Source organism: Sardina pilchardus, chromosome 5 (genome assembly GCF_963854185.1).
Source record: "Sardina pilchardus chromosome 5, fSarPil1.1, whole genome shotgun sequence".
NCBI classification, from domain to species: domain Eukaryota; kingdom Metazoa; phylum Chordata; class Actinopteri; order Clupeiformes; family Clupeidae; genus Sardina; species Sardina pilchardus.
The window spans coordinates 17978506-17999397 of NC_084998.1; the positions used below are offsets into that span (position 1 = coordinate 17978506).

Below are 20892 nucleotides of genomic sequence, written 5' to 3' on the forward strand. Positions count from 1 at the left end.
AGAGTGCACAATTTTCACTGAACACAAATACAGAACAGAGGCAAAATAACTGTTATAATAAAGACACTTTTATTCACAAGTACAAATCAATAAATAGAATTGGTCAAGTTCAAGCACTGACAGAAACAATGTAAGTTAAGTGTGAGTTCAACAGTAGGCTAAAGAATAGACTTGCTTTCATTTTTTTTTTTTTTTATACATTGAACCTGTAAACTAACATAAGGTCCTGTTCATACAACTGACATTGTGAGAGACAGTACAGTAACTGTCATGTTTGGAGGGAATACCAGCAGTTGTGCTGCTAGCAAACCATACAAATTCTACTGCTTGCTGCTGGTCTGTATTATTCCCGTCTAAGGATCCATTTTTTAAAGAAATAAAAAAAAATCTTATAACCACACACTTACATAATTATATACAAAAGAGTGGAAAACATTGCACCGTACACATTTACCAGTAGAGAAGATCAGTAATAAACCTGGTAAAATGCAGTCAAATGCAGAAGTAGGTATCTTGTGGTCTTAAAAAAGTACTTTTTGCCTATACATTCCTTTCCCTTTGATTATCCTTCACATGCATTGCCTTATTCAACTAAGCTCTGCCTCTGTCTCTCTCTCTTACACACACACTACACATACATCAACACATACAGCACCATCAAAACTCCCTAGACATAGCAGGCACAGTCCAATGGTGTGTCAAACAACTCTGGAAATTCCCAGACAATCGATTCTTCACCCATCCACTGGCAGTAGAATCTTCAGGTGAAAAGTGAATATGGTGTAGAAGGGCAAAACGGTGTGGGGATTTTTTTTCTTTTTCTCTATCTCCCATTCCCTCAAGCACACGTGCAAAAACACACATACACATATGCATACACAAAACACACACACACACCCACACACACCCACACACGCACACACACACACACACACACACACACACACACACACACAGTCATAAGCCCTATTCGCACGGGATTAGTATTACCTGTGGACCTCTGGTCATTTTCAAATTATCGCCCCACCTCTGTGTTACTTGCAGCGCATTCGCACGGGATAAGCAAAGTCTGTAAATTACTCTATTTTCACTGACATTACACCCGGATATGTCGTATCCTAACGTCCGAAAACAACGCAGTAAGTAGAAAAGATATGCAATTGCAATAGCAATCACTGAGATGCAGATTCGCACGGGATTAGTATTATCACCGGACGTCTGTGTTTGGCGAAATACAGTAGGTAATTTGTGGTGGAATTTTTACTTTACAAATTACAGACATGGCACATTCGCACGGGACTAAGATCTCAGGCATCCTCCGCAATTATCACAAATGACCAGAGGTCCACAGGTAATACTAATCCCGTGCGAATAGGGCTATACTCATAGTTTTCCCCAGCACACAGACATGATCACATGACAGCCATGTCCTCCAGTCCAGTCTCCATATTGCTGGAGCAATGCTTCATTATGACGTTCCTTTCTTGGACTCCCACTCCTGTGGATGAACACATAAGTGAATGCCAGTTATAGAAAAAAAAAACACGACATGAAGCTAAATTAGAATTATGTTAAGACAATGGATCTAATTTGAACGAAGGGCAAAGTGCAAGGTCCAACGTCTAACTCAACCTAATTTAGGCAAAATCAATTTACTAATTTAACACCACGAGCAACACCTTAAGCACATACACTGGTGAGTCAGCTGAGCTCAAAGCTCCCACATGCCACACGACAAGACACACACGCCTCTATGAATGTCCAGTGACATTAAGCAACAAAACAATTGATAGCAAACTATCATGTTTTATTATGCCCTCTTTCACACTTACACATGGTAGGTACTGTACATTGTGGAAAATGTTAAACTTATTGGTTCTTACTTTTGCTTTTTGTATCACATTTCCTCGGCTTGATGCGTAGATCGAGGGAGGCCTCTTTTTCATCTCAGATGCACTATTCACCGGTACAGATGATTCACTGTACACATTTCCCACATGATTTTTCAGGACCTAAGGGACACAAGAAGCAAAAACAACATAATGTACAATGAATTCTGTATTATCAAAGTAAGTATAGAAGTGGAAATAGCTGCCGATTTAACATGTGACTTCAGGCTACCAAGTTGCAGTCAAGAAGCACCAGTGAAGCAGTATAGGCATAACGAGACCACGTCAGCTGATGTGCAGTACCTTAGAAGTGGGCTTGCCCTCTGTGGGTCCTCCTAGCATGCCCCCAGCCAGAGACTTCTTAAGGTTCTCCTTCACCTCTGTTAACCGCAGCTCCAGGTCAACTCTCTCGCTCTCCTTCCCTCTACAGCTTTCCTCCACCTTGGCCAGGCGCTGCTCAAGGACCTTCTGATGCTTAGCTGTGGAAAGAAGCAAAGCACACACAGACACACACACACACACACGCACATAAACACACATACACACACACATACACACACACACACACACACACACACACACCACACCCATACCACACACACAAAACCATACCATAATATGAAATACAATGATGTTTTCATTAGAATTGATGGTAAATGATTAAACACTAAACAAACAAATACGAAATCTTCTGTTCTATCTATTCTGTTAATTTCTCTAACCTGTTGCATTTTTCAGTTCTTCTTTGATGTTCCTCTTGTCTTTACGTAGTGATACCAAGGTTTGCCTGATCACTTCTTTCTGTTTCTCAAGCTCCTCTTTTTCATTCAGGTATCTCCGTGCGTCCTCCTCCGCTCTTGTTTTTCCGTACTTCCCATATTGGTTCACAGCTTGAAATGAGACCCAGTCATCTCGTCATTATAATAAATATCAAATAAAACATATTGAATAAATATATCAAATATTAAAATAATATAGAAGAAATAAAAATATAATGAAATATATGAATATACATATATTCAATGTTTCATTGTCAACCACAGTTAAAAAAAAAAATCTCCATTCCCACCTGCATGCAAGCACTTACAAGATCCGTGACGTTTGACGGTGGCCTGGGATTCCACCTTGGTAGCATCGTTGCTGGAGAAGGACGAGTGGCGTTTGACCTGGGAGCCTGGCCTGGGTTTGGCCTCCTCCTGCAGCTAAAGCCAGCACAGAATGAGAGAGGGAATGGAAGAAGTGAGGGAGAGGAGAGTCAAAGAAGAAGAAGAAGAAGAAGGAGAAGAAGGAGAAGAAGAAGATGATGATGAAAGAGGAGAGGAGGAAAAGAAGAAAAGAAGCGGAAGATGATGAAGAAGAAGGGAAAAACAAGAAAAACATGTGGGCAAGACACAAGGGAGGACAGAGGTAGGGATCATAAGAGAGACAGAGAGTGTGCAGGCGGAGAGGGGAGTGGAAAGAAAATAAGAGGTTTGAGGGTTATGAAGAGGAGAGGAGAGGCGTTAAGTATGATTATGGGTGCAGAGGGTGAAGGCAAAAGCAAGATCACACCCTTAACATCCATCTTCATGACTGGGGGTAAAAAAGGCCCTCTTTGCAACTTTTAGGCTATATACTTGAATTCAAACAAGTAGATGTCTTATCAGGAGTGTTGGTGCTGCCTACATAGTCAAGCTTAAGAGGTAACAGATTAACTAGGAGATCTCTATGCTTCCTACACTGCACAGTTGGAAAAGATCAGCACTGTTCAACAATAAGAAATACTTAAGAGCCCAGCCCTTCAGGGCTCTCATCACTCCTACACATCATCATGAGGGAGACATAACAAAGCTCTCATTTTCTCCTTCCATTGGAAATATAAATCAGCCATGCAAGACTGAGTGTATTGGTAGTTTGGGGGAATCCCTATTCAGAAAGGAATATATAATGATAGTTTTATGGTTTTTGAAATATGTTTATAATACTTTGCTTTGAAGTCTAGATCTGAAGTCTTCATGGTGTTTTTGTCAACATAGCATTAAACTAAAGTGAAGAATAACGATCAGTTATGACTGCAAAATTATGTGTATCGTGATGTGCTTCGCTCTTTAACCTGAGTGGTTTTATGCATGTGCTTACTCTGCGATGTGACACATAAGAACCAAGAGAGAGTGATCTATCTTAAGCCAGTTTCGTGACATCTATGATAAGAACCAAGAGAGAGTGATCTATCTTAAGCCAGTTTCGTGACATCTATGGACATTTCTATCTCCCATGACTTCCAATGTACAGTATTTGCATCTACATTCCAAAAACTCTACAGCTGGGTCATCACATCTTCTCTACAATGTTTTTTGACTCCATTAATTTAGCCATTAAAAACCTTGGACATTGATTGTAACATTGTAACAACTCCATTTGAATGTAAAGACCCCAAAATATAACATCTTTGGTTATTTCTGAAGAGAGACACTTACATGCACACTCTCATATGGCACCTCATCATATGTTCTTGAGTCAGATGAAGCACTGCTGGATGATGTTGCCCATCTGAACACACATAAAAAAAACATTAAAGCCAAACGTAATTGTAGTAAATAAATTATTATTGAATGTAATGAATACAAGCATTGCTATAAACTATTTAGTCATGAGTTTAATTAGACATTTGGAGATGTGGTTTGGTCATGAGAACATACTTTGCTCAATGAAAAGATATCTGGGTTAATACAAAGATCAACAATCAAACCTTTCTGATTTTGTCTGATTCACTAAAAGGGCCTCCCTCAAAAGACTTTCAGTTGGGTTAAAATGTGGTGACTGATAACTGGCAACTCTGTGACATTCCAAGTCTGACACCCGAGGCTATCTTTGTTTGACTTGGATGTATGCTTAGGACCATTGTCTTGCAGGAAAGCCCATTGATGACAAAGTTTCAGTGTGCATACAGTATGCATCACATTCTGTTCCACAATGGCCTGGTATGTCACAGAGTCAACAATGCCAGCCACCAGTCAAGATGGCTAAATCCAACAGTAGTAAAGCACCTCCCAAAATCACAGATAGACCATTAGAAAATATATATCAATCCACAACCACATGTTCATTTTGAGTCTCCATCTCTAGTGCTACACTCCAGAAAAGCCAAAAATCTACCGCCCAATAGATGAAACTCGCTATTTTACGCATCCCTGCCCATTAAAGGTCCTGAATATTATGTCTGCTTAAAAGTGGTTCAAGCTGGATAGATTTTGTGAATTCACGAATTCACTCATGACGCGTAAGCGGATGAGTAAGCTGTCCACGTTGGTTACTCACAGGAAAGAATGTCGAGCGGCATCCTGGATGTTGCTGATGGTCTCCACATCCACGTAGTCATAGTGCAAGGCCTCGGGGGTGATGGCACCTCCTGTCTCTGCCAACAGCAGGCCCAGCCAGCGTCCAAGCTCTTCAGAACAGCTTGCCTGACACATACAAACACACACACACACACACAGACACACACACACAGACACACACACACACACACACACACACACACACACACACACACACACACACACACACACACACACACAGGGGCCATTCAGGGGGGATGTAGGATGATTCAAAGGGCCAAGCACAAGACATGGGAGCCTTACAGACCATAATGACCAACATTATTATTATGGGGGGGGGGGGGGGGGGGGGGGTCAGTAAATCCACTCACTTCTAAAGCAGCCACTTCATTGCTGTTTTTGAGAATGCGGAAGGCAAAAGGGTGTTTGGGGCCCAGTCCAGGGACAATCTCGGCCCCCTGGAGGGCCAGAGAGTTGACGTGGGCATGCAGGTCCCCTCTGTCCTTGTAGAGGAACAGGGTGCCTCCCCTCACACAGCACCAGCGCTCCCTCCAGCTCTGGTTCACCAGCACATTCAAATGACCTGAATGCAGAAAAAACAGGATGTGAGCATGGGTGTGTTTCAACAGCATGACACTGTGTGAAGCAAACATAAGCTGTGTTAAAATGTTCACTATATTGTGTATTATGTGAACAACCTCTCCATAATTATTCTGTAATATAATGTCCTGGCTAAATTCTCAACCTGGTTCATTCCATCTGGCACCTACTAGTGTCCCTAGTATAACTAGCTGATTAATTGGTGATCATTCTGGGGCAGAATAGTTAGCCACGCATCTCCGCGGTGCAGGCACATTGATGGTAATTGTAATGAGATTTTCCTCTTTCCCCGTGTAGCATTCTAGGCACCTAGACAAGTACTACAGTAATTTCCCGCATATAAGCCGCATTGTGTATAAGCCACAGGACAGTGTTTTATGCAAGTTAAAAGAAACAAAACCATATTAACACCATATTAACTGCCCCCCCCTGTATTAACCTCATAGCTGGAGAAATGCTCAATGTATAAGCCGCTGCTAATAGTCGGGAAATTATTATATTAAATATAAATGTAACTTGTACTGGAGTAAGATGTGGGTGTTCCTACCACAGCGTGGGTCAGAGAGGGATGCCGTATGAGGCTCTCCAGGCAAAGGAGGCTTCTTCTTGGAGAAACTGATGATGCGGTTGATTTTTTTGCCAGCGGCGCGGCTCATGGAGCCTGTCAGCTCCGAGAGGGCGCCCTTCTTCGCTTTTCCTGTGGAGGGGAAATCACAGACAGGGAGAGCGATTGTCTTAACAGGGAGCATTACAGCTATAAGGGCAACACCATTTAGGGTCACACTTTACTTTGAGGGTCTCCTATAGACAATTTATGGTTATGGTTAGGGTTAGGGATTGGGTTTGGCTAAAATGACGATCAGCAATTAACAAACACCAATCATTTTAAAGACTGAACTTGAATTTCAACACAAAGCCTCTGCAGCCAGACTATCAGAGTAAAATGTTACCTGCAGTCAAGTGCTGATAACATCTAAGACTGGCTTTTTTTTTGTTTTCTTTCACTGATTTCTTTGCTTAAAGGGGGTCATTCCTTGGGCAATGTGTGTTATGTGCGTTACACCTGAGTGCACATAAAAGACACAGGAAGAAGGGCTCTAAGCAGATACATCCTTCCTGACCACATCCTGCCTTTGTCTGGAAATGACATCATGCCACCTAAACAACGAGGAAGGCTGCACCTGGCGAGTAGGAAAATGGCCTCACTTTCTCACTTCAAAGTGTTAGCCTTACACAGCTTTTTTTTGTACAAGCCCAAAACTATAGCCAACCCCGGATCCTCACCCTGCTCCAAGCTGTCCCGTCCATGGCTGGAGGATAATGTGTTGTCTCCATTTGCTATACTATCAGAGTCTGAGGTATGTTTGTCTGCTAAAAACATCTGAAGGAAGAATAAGTGCACATATTAGAATAGTTTAGTTTAGGATTCAAGTCGAAAAGAGATATTGTGGTGATATGGACAGAGGTTGCCATTCCAGCTTCAGAAAGTAAATGTTCACATATTATACACCACATATTTCCAAACTTTCACTAGACTAGACCAACTGATCACAACACTACTATATCACAATGCTTGTAGCTGGGTATTTTTAGAAACATATTTTTCAATGTGTTTTGGCCTTTTGTCCACTGAAAATGGATATTTTTTTTTTTTTTTTTTTAATTCAAATCGATTGTGAAAATTTGTCAAATCAATTTACTGTCTGAAGCCAGTCAAAGTCTGCATATGGGTTTAGTAGTGGGTCTCATTGGAGGCATTATACTTACTTTCTCCACATCTATTTTCCTTTGGATCATTGGAGAGGAGGAGCCCTCGAGCGTGTCTGTACTAATAGACTTACTGCTAATTTCCCGCACCACCTACCCAGAAACAAACAGAAACCCTCAACAACATCAGTGATCCAAAGGAGCTTCTCTGCCCCAGATATCCCATCAATATAATGCAGATTAATTTACACAAACACAAAAATGTACGAATGAAATTGTAGGTATTCTTTGCTCTGTTATTGTGTGTGTGTATTATTAGAGAATGTACAATAGGGAGACACTTGGCTAGGCTACCTTGAGCCACCTCTCCGCTTGCTCCTTGTTCTGCACTGCTAGGACAAGAGCCTCTGCCCCTGGTAATGAAAAGCGAAGCTCATGTTTCTTTCGCCGTCCATCTTTTGGAACATAAATGACCTGACACAGATTGAGGGGCAGGTCAAACTGTGGTGTGCAATCTTTGGGGCTTTTGTAACACTGTGGAAAAAATAAACCATCATTACTTCCACATGCAACAGTTTGTGAAATACAAACACAGGAAGGAAAAACAGGAAAACATTTTTTTATGATCTCAAAATCACAAGGGCAATACAACAACTCCCTTGCTTGCCTTACCTGTAGTCTATTTTCACGGATGACGGTTAACTGCTTCGCCCACTGGCCAAAGCGCTTTTTCCGCAGCAGGAAGTCAGCGATGTGGCAGTCCTTGACTGGACCCACCGGACTCTCCTCGGAGGGCCACCGCCGGGTCCGTCCCTGGCCCTTGGCCTCGTCGTCCTCTTCATCGTAGGACTCGTAGGAGCTGCTCAGTGCGTCTGAATCATTATCTAAGTAACACGTAATGAACATTACCATCTCATCTCATGTTTGACCCCAACGGCAAAACAAAGGAGGCCTGCCACACAATGGTTTGCTCACAGGAGTTCTTGCGAGGGCCGTTCATGCGAGTGGTTGGGTAGTTGTCATCAGCGTCCTCATAATATGCGTCCTCAATGGAATTTGGTGGACTGGAGTTTCCTGGTTAAAAGTAAACAGACACTGTAAGCAGTTCACCTTCAACTAAACTATAGGTGACTAATATACAGCACATGTACAGTATGTGCCACTGTTGTCACAGACCATGTGTGATTCTTTGTCTTTGTCTTTTTGAAAAATGAAAATGATTGAATTTACAGTGCCTCACGGTTATAACATTGATGTATGCTTATTGGATTTAAGATGACAGACTGTACCAGCCCACTTCAGGAATGATGAAAAGCACAACCACAACTATTTTTTGCAATTCACATTTGCTTTACACACTCATCTAGTGCATCTAGGGGCCTGAGATACTAAGCAAACATGCCAGGAACAAAAGGAGGGGGCGGGCAGCTAGGGATCCAGGATGAATGGATGAATGAATGGATGCTCACTGTGAGTGGTGATATACTGAGGAGACTTGCCAGGGTCCAGGGGTACCGCCTCTTCATAGTAGTCTTCAGGGGGAGGTGTGGTTGGGAGTGGGGGTGGGGGTGGGGTGTCTGTTGGACTCTGGAGTGGAAAAACAGAGAGAAAAACTCAACAAAACAAAGGATAAAAATATCACTACAGCTGGTATAAAGTATTATATCATATATGACCAAATGACCAAAATCTGCACTTTCATGTAGAGAGCTGCCTATGACTGTGACTGTGGTTAATGTTTGAATGATGATCTGATCATCTAACCATCAACAATGGGAATAGATACTCTTGAAAGAGGGTATATCTTACAGATTTGGAGGGAGGTTCCTTGGAGGAGGTATCTTCTGCTTGATCCTTTAATTCCTCGGGAGAGTCTCTCAAATCCTGCAGGTCACAATCTGGTGACAAGAGCATATGCGATAACTCAGAGTTCACTGCTACAGGAGAAAACTGATATCACTTTGGCTTTTTACTACACAGTCAAGTCACTCTCAAAAAGGTTATAACATTAAGTAGTGAAGAAAGTGCTTGAAGGTTAAGGCAAGTGAAGGTTAAGTTATAACTAAGACAATAAGGTAAATCATTGGTCTTAAACATAAGCAACTCACCAAATTCTTCAAACAGGGATTCCACAAAACTGGTACCATTTCCATATAGGGAGGTGTTCATGTATATAAAGTCTGTTCCATTCACTACAGAGTACAGAGTACGTAACACATATGAGACATCTGCTGCAGAAACAAATTTTCCACTATTTCAAAATTATTGCTTAAGTTCTACTGGTAATCTACCATTGTATGAGAAGACATTTGGATTAAATGTTCTAAACAAAAAAGGGAATGATTTACTAATAAACAATGCGCAACTTGTAAACTGTGATTTCTCAAGAGTCTAGGGATCGTAGGAGTGGAAAGGGGAGAGTCCGGTTGTCTGTCTGTGTGTGGGGGGGTGGACTGACCCGGCGGCTGCAGCTGCTTCAGTAGGTTCCTGACCACGGTCATCTTCTCTGTTGTGGCCGAGCTCACACTCTCGTGGTCCAGCAACTTCAGCAGGACGTTCAGCTCCGTCACAAAGTGCTCCATTGCTGAAGGGATCAGAGGGGTCAAAGGTCAATGACAACCACCACAACTTCGAAAAACAACGACGTCCTCACGTCACAATCCCTTACAGAGACACTGGTCTGACCAGCACTGAGGGGAAGAGTCAAGTCAAATTATAAGTACATATAAGTATAATTACATTTAAAGGCAGCAGCTGCTGCCGTCGAATCAAGCAACATCTGTCTGTTTCCAATAAGATTATATTTAGATTATCAAAGACTACTAATTAGAGATTGTAAGCAATGCAGCGAGAGAGGCAAATCCTGAGAAAAACAGGAGTGGAAAACATGCTGGCGTTGGTGTTGACATGGTGCAGTTGTGCTAATGTGACACTAGCATGGCTAAGAGGGAGAGCCTTCAGCTGTTGCTTTTAATGCTTGACATCTGGATAACTTGGCGGACTGTGGGGAGAAACCTGGCCAAAATATCTAATGGGAGGTCCTGATGGCTTAATGCAATAAACAGGCAGCGATAGGGCTATGACCTGAATTGATTTCATATGATAGTCTCTAATGAATAACCCTGCGATGCAGAACTATGCATGGGCAACAATGGCAACACTGTTGTTTCAACAAAAGCAGGACAAAAACAAAACCTTCTTAAGGTTACCTTTTTGGATTGCCAAATGCCAAGGAGTCCAAAGTAAGTTTAATTTAAAGTATTTCAGGCAAAGTTGTTGGTTAAGTGGTTATTGCCAAGCCCTTCTTTGCCATGTTTTAGAACCATGTTATCTTAAATGTAGGATGGATTTTCCACTTAACTACTTCACTCTTTATTCATTTAAGATAAAAACATAATCTTTCTCTTTATTTTGACTTCCAGAATCCAACACCACATGATAATGAGAATTTTCCAAAGAGAGGATATCAGAGTTGGATTATGGATTACACTACGCAAACAAATGAATGCTACTGTCAACACCCACCTAACGTATGATGTGATTTAATTAGTGTGAAAGAATTTATCCAAACACCTCTAAACCATGGGGCCAAAATACACAAAACATATATGACTCAAATTAGTTAGTCACAAATTTAAAAACATGAACCGATAATCCCATGGTTTCACTAAAATATATGACACTAACAACTAACAACACTAACAGCACCAAAACTATATCATGGCACCCAAGAACACTATCAATACTGATACCGTTCACAATGCCACATCTGTTTCAGAGAAGCTCTGCACGTGTCCCTCCTGTTTGCTGGTTAAATGTTGGCTTGGGCCTCTCCTATCTGTCAGGAGATACTCTGGCAGAACTGGGAAGACAGGATCTTATAATCTGGGCCTTGACTGCACTGTGCGTTATGCGAAGGGGTGCTTCAAACTGGATTCTAGAATTTGTTTATACCTCACACCGCACCCACACTCCTGGGATAAGGCTGAGAAAACATGCGCACACATGTACATACACACATGTACACACACACACACACACACACACACACATTTCAGTCACTGCTTGGGTAGAATTCTCAAGGCTATCCACCTCTCAGGCCGACTGTGACTGTGGGATCCTTAATTACTGCAGTATGTGTCTGTTTCTTTTGGTTGGGCGACTGTTGATCTTATCTCTCCACACCAGAACAAAACGCCTACAGGTTAACATGCTTTATTTGTCTTCAAAACCAGACCCCCACCACTCTAAAAACAAAGGTCATCCACTTCAAAGGGGTGCCCTGGACTGAGCTATGGACATGTCTGATCCCCCCTTTGAGAGAGAATTCAAACATGTTGTAGGGTACGTTTTCATGTCACCTCAAAAACAGATTGGAATCAGTCATCTCTATGTGAGGTCTGCACAGTCAGTCGTTCCCAACCGACACATAACCCAGATCCCCCCCATACAGTACATGCAAAGTGCTACGATGACTTTAAACTCAGATACATCTTAGACATCTTTTCCACACAGATATAAACTATGAGAGAAACTTACAGTGTAGCAAACTCAACTTGGAATTAATAATAACAAAATTATCATCTGTTTATGAAAGAGTTATTAACAGATAATGAAAAGAGATTTACTGTATGTATGGTGTACCTTAAATGTTGACCTTGTGCTATTTCAGCATGGAATGTACAGTATATACAAGCTGTTTACCAGATTTAACATGCAAATATTGTACAGTACATGACAAATGTGATTCCCTACTAATAAGATCAACAGAAAGCAAGCAATTCCAGTCTTACCAGACTCAGAAACCGAGGGGGAGGAGAGTACAACCATTTTCCAACCTAACACTGCAGATTAAATGATGTGGCAATCCCCCCCTCCACGTCAGAAACAAAGTAACTCTGCTCTTCAGTGGAATTCTTCACCACAGGTCTGCACAGGTTGCTGGCATGGATGACTCTTCATGACTGAATAACTGACTACCTCACTCTCTCCTTCACTCAAGCAGTGATATCAAGTGGGTTGTACCGACTGTGTTTACACGTCTCTCTCTCTCTCTCACTCCTCCCCCCCTCTGTTCCATACTCTCCGTGCGTGTAGGTGTATGTGTATATAGTATCTTCAAAGCATAATTGCAGTCTAAAGAAAGAAAATTTTTTTTACTTCCTCTAAAAATAATGAAATAATGCCACACACAGTGCAAAGCTAAGACATAACATCATGGGCTAAATAATATGATGTCATTGACGGAGATCCCATCTGTCTGTTGGCTTGGTCTTGTTCCCTGTAGTTAAGGATGTCAAGCACACTGCCTGGATGATGACCCATACGAAAGCCTGTATAACAGTGCATAACAGTGTACTTTCAATGAGCTAATAACACAATAACACAAAGGTGCCATTTCTAGTGTACAGTAGGTTCCCTGTTCCTGAATTCTCAAGTTCTCAAAAAGTTTCACAAAAAATAGTTCTACCGGCAAGGAAACCTGGTGTCTCAGCCTAACAAGAACGTCCCATCTCATTATCAGCAAGTACCTTGAATTTCATATATGTGTGTGTGTGTGTGTGTGTGTGTGTGTGTGTGTGTGTGCGTGTGTGTCTATTAGTGAATGGGGCAGAAGAAGAGGAAGAGTAGAGAGCGGAAGCCTCTCGAGTAGGATGTCTCTGTTGTTCTAGCGGACACGGTCGCAGGTCTCTTGAGGGCTATTGTCTCTAAATGAACTCTTTGGCTCTGCGCAGGGAGTGTCCCTCTCCGTTTCCGAGTTTTCCGAGTGCTCCCGTTCCCACACAGCGCACCCCTCCCGGCGCCCACTCCAAGGCCCCTGCTGGCCCACTCCAAAGAAACTGGGTCAAGTTTCAAGAGCCCGTGAAGAACAGACTGTGGTCCACTTCTGCACGTGCTGGTGCCTCTCTCCTGTTTGGATTGTGTGTTAAATGTAGTATCCCCTTCACTGTTGCTTTTTGACACATCACCACCAAAACACTGAGGTCAGGGCTATAAATCTCACTGATGCCACTAAAAATCATGAATACTTATAGTGACCTCTGTAACATTTGAAGCTCAGATTTTATTTTATGAGTTACACACTGCTGCATCAGTACGAACAGCACATCTGGAGCCTCTAATAAACTCTCTGATAAAAAAAAAACTAAATGCTGATGATGTGTGATACTTCATACTATATGAGGCTTCGGACTAATTTTTACAGACACACATTCATATAAAAACTGACTGAGTGGCAGCGGGCTTAAACTACCATGCAAAGAATCTGACAGGGGCCTAAGTCAGGGTTGGCTGATCTCTCTTGCGCACAGCCGACCTCTGTCTGGCCAGATGATGAACATGTAAAAATGGCTCAGCGATGACACAGCTGATACAAGCCTGAAGGGAATACCCTGGAAAGCTAGCCTGCTGCGCAAGAGTGATGGGGATGTATGAGCCATGTCCATATGGCGGAGACTTGAAATCTGACACAGAGGCAGTGTACTGTAGCTGCTGAGAGGTTCAGTATGGTAAAGGAGAAAGAGTGAAATGCTTGATCAGGGTGTTGGTCAGCTCTGCTGCTGGTCAGCTGGGAAAAATCACGTGGAAGTAAATAACTTGGGATGGGTTTCCAAAAAGCTTTGCAGTGCAGCAACCACCAGTATCATTGTGCAAGCTCCTCTGAAAACAATAGCTGTTGCCCCACCAATGAGCTAATTTGCAAGTAGTGGAGTGGTGCAATGCGAAGATGAACAAATTGCAATGGGAAAATATTGGCCAACTGAATAGAAACCACACTTATATCACCACTCTGGGCACTTATCGGACATCTATTACGGGCAGAACTGCACTCCATCAGCAAGATCTGGCGGAGTGCGAACTGATAAAGAGCTGTGATTGGTTTGAAAATCATAAGCCACCTCCTCCAAATTTCACATTTTTTTCATTAATAAAACAGAGGTTCACTGACAACCATGCATGACATTCAGCGGGTCTCCACATTTTCTCAAGCTCTCATTCAAAAGGCCCATTGATTTAGCCAGAAATTTACCCAGACAATGTGCTATTGTACAGGCATGGTCCAAATTTAGAGGATGACATCGGTCTTGAAGAAAGAGAACAATACAACTTGACAAAATGATGAAATACTCTCAAAAGTAACAGTGATACACACACACACACACACACACACACACACACACACACACACACACACACACGTTTGCATACACACACACACACACACACACACACACACACACACACACACACACACACACACACAATCACACAACCTCCTGATATGGGCCGGGGATTGGAGTGCAGCTGTGCAGTCCATGGCATTGGCATTGTGGGTAAAAGGATATGTCCTGCAGCTGTGGTTTCCTGTCTGGGCTGACGACAGCAGTTTCTATCAAGCCTGTCCTTCTGCTTCCTATTCCTCCCGCTGGACTCCAAACACAAATATGCAGATATGGCCAAACAATATCCACACAAAGATGCAAACTGCCACACATACAAAAACACACTCAGTACTGGTCATTATCTATATTCTTAAGGGGCAAAAAAAACCTTCCACTACAGACCCAGTGACTTCTGAGATTCCTAATTCAATACATTTCAATTATTCTCCATATATGACTATCTCTTCTGTAGTGTTTTATTTCTCTGTTTCTATTTTGACAGTGTGTCGGAGTGCTGTCCGGCGGCTAATGTTGCTTGCACACGATACCAGCGCGTCCTTCCTGGATCACCACCCACGGCAGACACTCCCTGGAGAAGCGTATCAGCTGTTCGGCGAGGTGCCATTCTGCGGGTGGCGATATCACGAGCTGCTGGGCCTGCTCATCACGCACATCCAGGGGAGCGGTCCACCACAGAGGAGGCCTTTGTTGCGCTCCATTCAAGGTCACATGGGGGACATGTGTGCTGGGGGGGGGGGCAGCGTAATTCAATGTGGCCAATTTTTGGCGGTTGACGGCACAGCGGTGTAGAGTCAATTACAGAGACGCGGCATGCCGTTGCGGCACTGGGTGGGCGGGGCATATTTGGGCTTGTGGATGTCAGTAACACACAGGCACATTGAGGGGAGCTGAGGAGGATCCCAGGAAAACGTTCACACGGGATCAGCTGCAAGAGAGGCCCAAGCTGGTGGGGGTGATGCCACTGACGGTCGCGGTCATAGACAAAACACTCTGAAGTGGCTTCCTACAAGGCGGGCTCCAGCTGGGCAATACAAGGAGTCGGCCTCTCATGATGAGAGAGGCTCCGATGCTGGTGTCAACCTAGCCCACGTTTGGCATCATTACTCTTGACATAACTCGGTGCTGTGGGACACAATACAGCCCGGCTATTTTTGAACACTTCAGACTACGCCTCCCCAAGTTATGTCTCTCTTCACTGCTATTTATTTAGACAAACACAATAACCACACGACATGCGTAAACAGGATGTTAAGGACAATGCAGGCCTGTGGTCACCAGTTGTTATCAGACCACATCTATGATATAAAAAGAGCTTAATTCCTGACCCAAACTCAAGTCATTCTCCTCTGCAGGCCAAAAGGAGTATGGGGTTGTTTTCGTCATGTTTTCCGTACACCACGTGAATCTTAAGGACAAGTCAAAGAAATGCTGTCTCAGAGTTTGTCGTCTCTCTCTGTGTTTTTCTCCTCTCTGAGGAGCGCTCTGTTTGATTCTGGGCTGCAAGTCATGAGAACCAAGTCACGCAGTCACGGGAATTACATTTATACATTGGAACAACCTAGAGTCTCAACCTGGACCTGAGATTCCCAGGGGCTCTTTAAGAGAGAGAGAGAGAGAGAGACAAACACTAACTAATCCATCCAGTTTCACAGGAATGCAGGAGTCAATGATTAACCTGTGGTGGCACCAGCCGGAGTTAGAACATGAACCACTGTCCAGCCTTTAGAGTCCTCCTCCAGCTCTTTAAAATTCACTGGAACGTTGAGTCTTTATGCACTGCTTGTCATCCATGTCTGTCATGATTGCCAGCGATGGGTGTTTGTTTGACAAGTCTTTGTGAGTCAAATGAGGCGAATTTGAAAGGGACCAGGGCGCACTTGACCCACTCTCTTGAGACGGCGGACGGCAAACTGCCCGTGTGCCGCCTGTGCCCTCCGTGACCTCTGGCTTCGATTTCCGCTCCACAACAACATGAGTCAGAGAGGGGGAGCCCCCTCGCCGAGACAAAACCCCCGTTTCAGCCCGGCCCGAGCGGCTCACATCTGTGGCCTCCCCCTGCCCCTTGATTCCTCTCCTCTGAGGGGACATGCACAAGAGCCTGCCTTGATGGCCTGCGCCTTTCCCACTGTCTTCTCCCTCGTCGGAGGGAAGAACATTCCAGCGCACAAGAGAGAGAGAGAGAGAGAGAAAGACACTATCACGTCTGTGTGCTCCCACAGCCGCCATCGCATGCAGCAGAAGAGTAGCATCTTTGTCTGGCCCGGGCTGGAAGTATTTATAGAAGTGTGCCGCTCTGTGTGCACCGGGAGCTGCGGGAGAGGCCTAATCCAAACACCCGACCCGTTCGACATGTAAGAGAAAGACATCTCAGGGCAGGGCATTATAAACAAGACAGAGACTGCAGCGTCACCCAGGCCTTTATAGGAGTTTGAAGGTGCCTTCAGGACTATCTGTGCTGGGAAAAAAAATCTTCCATCTCAACTTCACAGCCCCCCTCGCCAACAGACATTAGGTCCACATATACAGTAACTCAACTCCTCTGATTGCTGATCCTCCCTTCTGCAGATTTCTGTGGAACTTTGTCACCCAGGTCTTTATAGGAGCTTGAAGGTGTCATCAGGACTATCGGTGACCGGGGAAAAAAACTTAACGTCACAACCCTGGCCTCACCAACAGACTTGAGGCCCCTTATTCTCCACCACCCATACTTGCTGACCACTAATTAAGATCTCCGAGGACATATATCATTTGGTGTGTGGGAACTGGCTTTCATTGAAGCCATCTTGGGTCATACTTGGCAAGACAAGACAAAAGACAGTCACAGCCAATGACTATGAACCATTGTGTGTAATTGTAGATGAGGCGATGTCTGATATACGGCCGTTCAGACACTGCCGAGAGATTCAAATGGCAAGTAACTCAAACAAGAAGCAAAGACTCTGCTTCCGATCTTACGACTCTGTCTCTCTCTTGTCTGATTGATGGTGATGAGTGATCTAAACACTATCTTTAGTGTGATGCATGTTTGGCCACAAAGGGAAATGCGTCCCTAACATCTGTCATTGTACTTTTCTGCTGATGTGACATTTTAAAATGACATCTTGGGACCACTTGAAATGTGATGCCTATGGAGGATATAATGCATATGACCCATTCAATCAGTCTGTCTTTGATATATGACAGAGTATAGTGCAGGAGTGGAAGACATAAACCCTTACTTGTCATCAAGCAGGCATGTCTGAGTCCATCTTGCAGGAGAATGTGATACGAGTTAAATTCAGGTTGTGTGTACAGTCTCATACAGTCTGAGCGGAACTTGTAGAACTACAGAGAAGACCAATTCTCTGAGAAGCATGTCATTGACAACAGTCATGGTCATTAAGTCTGTCTTGTCTGTCTGGAAGTGAACCCTAAATCTCTTCCCCAAAGTTGGCTTTGAGTTGGCTTTTATCCCACTGAGTGCAAAACAAAACATTACAGTATGTGCCAATGTCAACACATTATACAGTCCTACACTAAACATTCTATACCTTTAGTGCTTTTCTTTGTTTTAGATTTAGTAAGTCTGTTTTACACTGCACATACATGTATTGGTGTAGTTACAATGTATTGCGGATTAGGCATTGTATAGCCTACAGGTAAGCCAGGTTGAAAATATGACATGGTTGATGATACTCTTCTTATAAAACCCTAACCTTTACTGTAATTTCCCCTTGGGGATGAATAAAATCTATCTATCTATCTTTCTATCTATCTATCTATCTATCTATCTGTCTATATCTACAGTATCCTGGAATAATGAGATTATGTTACTACTAGTCCTAGATGCACCTACATTCCTACCTTGGAGTTCCAATGTAACCTCAACGGCAAAGTTCCAGCATTAAAGAATACACACTACAATAATCACACCATAGTGACAGAATGATTAGTGTTCATCACACTTAACTGATGGTTAGGTATTACACATGCTTCTCTGCAAATGTGCACAGTAAGCTGCTAAATACATAAACAGTGAGAGAGTGAGAGACAGAGAGAGAGAGAGAGGGAGACAGACATAGAGAGACAGACAGACAGAAAGAGAGAGAGAGACATACAGTAGCAGAGTTGAAGGAAAATCCTGGAGGAAGTGTCACCGTGACTAAAAACAGTAACATGTCTCTCAGATGGGCTGTTTTTTCCTGGCAACCACACAACAAACACAAAGACCTCCACGTTAACTACTGCGGATATCCCGAGACGAGCAGTGAGGAAGTTTTCACTAAAGTCATAAATAGGCTCTTCAGAACACTGACCTTCAGCCTGACAAGAGTATGAGCGGAGGAAGCTCAAGAGAAATATCGAGGGGAAAGGGTAGAGATAGACAGAGATAAACAGAGAGAGAGAGAGAGAGAGAGAAAGAGAGAGAGAGAGATGGAGAAAAGAGGAATGGGAAAGGGACACTGAGATAGAGGGAAGCAGAAAGGGGAACGAGAGTAAGACAGTGAGGAGAGAGGTGGAGATTATAATTAAAGGTGGGGAGCCAGTGATGAGATGGTGCGATGGAAAGCAGACTCCAGTTGAGTGCAGCTTCCATCTTCACACGCACAAATCAACAGAAACGTCACAGGCTCTGTGATATTTGGAAACAAACAAGACATCCTTGGCTATCCTTAACCAGTGGGAATGTCAGCCTTCCTTGTTCCAAAGCTTCTCACTTTCCTTGTTCCAAAACATTTAATCTCACATTGCTGAATGAGGGTACAACCATACATATGTGGCACAAATCTGTATTGGGAATGGGTAGTTTGTGCTGAAAATGCAGCATCATTCGGTTAAAAATAGCCTAGATGAATGTGTCTTCAATGGTGTGGTTTCAGAAAACTTGTACATTTAGTGCACACTGCAGTGGAGACTAATGTGAATCACCACAAATATTCCATATTAGTCGTAGAGTGAACGAATCCTGAATCAAGGACACATCTGGCCAGACTTCCTGTTCACTGACAGATTGATTCATTCACAGATTTCACACAAGGAGGAGCGCAATTATGTACTAAACAATCAAATTAAATAAAGGTCAGACCGAAAACACGAGAAAATGAAACATCTGTCCATCCCATTTATGTTAAGACAAATGAGTTATCAACAGGCAGGAATGCATAGGCCTAGCCTACTTCTTTGGAGTTTTCCTGGTGGGCCATAATTTAATGCAGGTGTTGATTAGAAAGTGTTTGTTGACACAGCACCTATTACTGACCTGTTGGTATCATGAGGGAAATTGATAAATAAATACATAAATAATAATAAAAAAAGATGTAGCCTACATTTTAAATAAATCAATGTAGTTTCAATAATCAATTCCTTTCAAATATTAGGCTACTACTTTTAAACGAATGTGCCTTCATGCACTTGCATTATTCACCTAACCGTTTGATCGGCAGTAGGTTATGCTCTACCCAAGAGAGAAGAAGCTTTATCTTCCTCGGGAGAGGGGAGTCTCAACTTCTGCTGCTGTTGTGCATTGTTTTTTTTTTTTCTCTCATCAGTGAATTTATGACCCACTATCCAGAAGGTGTTTGTGCATGCCTGAGCACAATTTCTAAGTGTAAGCAACAATTTCAGAATGAAGGCTGGGGGCTTAACCCTCTTTTCGGGACAAGTTTGAGCAGAGCGGATAAATCTGTTAATGCAGGGCACTCTGACGCTCAGGATGTCACAGCCGAGTTCACTTTCTAGCCCACATTCCAAGCAGACTATAGTAGCCTACTCACTGACAAGCAGGCATCAAAACAAACTGTCATCTTGCACTGCACAACAGAATCAAATCCGTTACTGATACCTAATATTTAACAAGCAAAATATACACCAAGTAATAATATAAAGGGTTATCCACCATGTGTAAAATCTCACCGTTATCCTTATAGATAATCTAGTTACTTTTTATGAGACGGGGGTAGTCTAATGTAACGCCTAACCTTGTAGCCTACACGCACAGCTGACATTACGGACACTATGGATACTGTACCTCTGTGCAGTTGCCACTCTGATTGAGCATCTATTGCATCACACGTTGGATTTCGCTTATAACATTTGCAATGGCGAAGGGAATACGAATGTCTTCATTACACTTAAGAGAACTAAATATTGTCACTGGCTGACAGTAGCCTGCGGACACGGGTTGAATATGCTACTAACTTACTTACAGTTTTAGAA

The 20892-nt window shown here is 43.0% G+C and overlaps 1 protein-coding gene across 5 annotated transcripts in view; it reads right to left on the minus strand.

Moving 5' to 3' along the window:
- Positions 1-52: 52 nt before the first annotated feature.
- The window catches only part of afap1l1b (actin filament associated protein 1-like 1b), a 21001-nt gene continuing 161 nt past the window's right edge, over positions 53-20892 (minus strand). The window contains exons 1-19 of one of the 5 annotated variants that reach the window (XM_062536765.1): positions 12307-12451; positions 9972-10097; positions 9622-9705; positions 9323-9411; positions 9016-9100; positions 8489-8590; positions 8186-8397; positions 7868-8047; positions 7574-7666; positions 7091-7187; positions 6354-6503; positions 5578-5789; positions 5187-5332; positions 4346-4418; positions 2959-3091; positions 2612-2779; positions 2193-2368; positions 1884-2012; positions 53-1498 (exon numbers count right to left, since the gene is read on the minus strand). In XM_062536765.1, coding sequence (XP_062392749.1) covers positions 1469-1498; positions 1884-2012; positions 2193-2368; positions 2612-2779; positions 2959-3091; positions 4346-4418; positions 5187-5332; positions 5578-5789; positions 6354-6503; positions 7091-7187; positions 7574-7666; positions 7868-8047; positions 8186-8397; positions 8489-8590; positions 9016-9100; positions 9323-9411; positions 9622-9705; positions 9972-10097; positions 12307-12343 — 2322 coding nt within the window. In that variant the 5' untranslated portion in view covers positions 12344-12451 and the 3' untranslated portion in view covers positions 53-1468. Of the gene's footprint in view, positions 1499-1883; positions 2013-2192; positions 2369-2611; positions 2780-2958; positions 3092-4345; positions 4419-5186; positions 5333-5577; positions 5790-6353; positions 6504-7090; positions 7188-7573; positions 7667-7867; positions 8048-8185; positions 8398-8488; positions 8591-8982; positions 9101-9322; positions 9412-9621; positions 9706-9971; positions 10098-12306; positions 12452-20892 lie in introns of those variants that run through there. The other 4 variants (XM_062536762.1, XM_062536764.1, XM_062536761.1 and 1 more) reach the window with 4 other exon arrangements.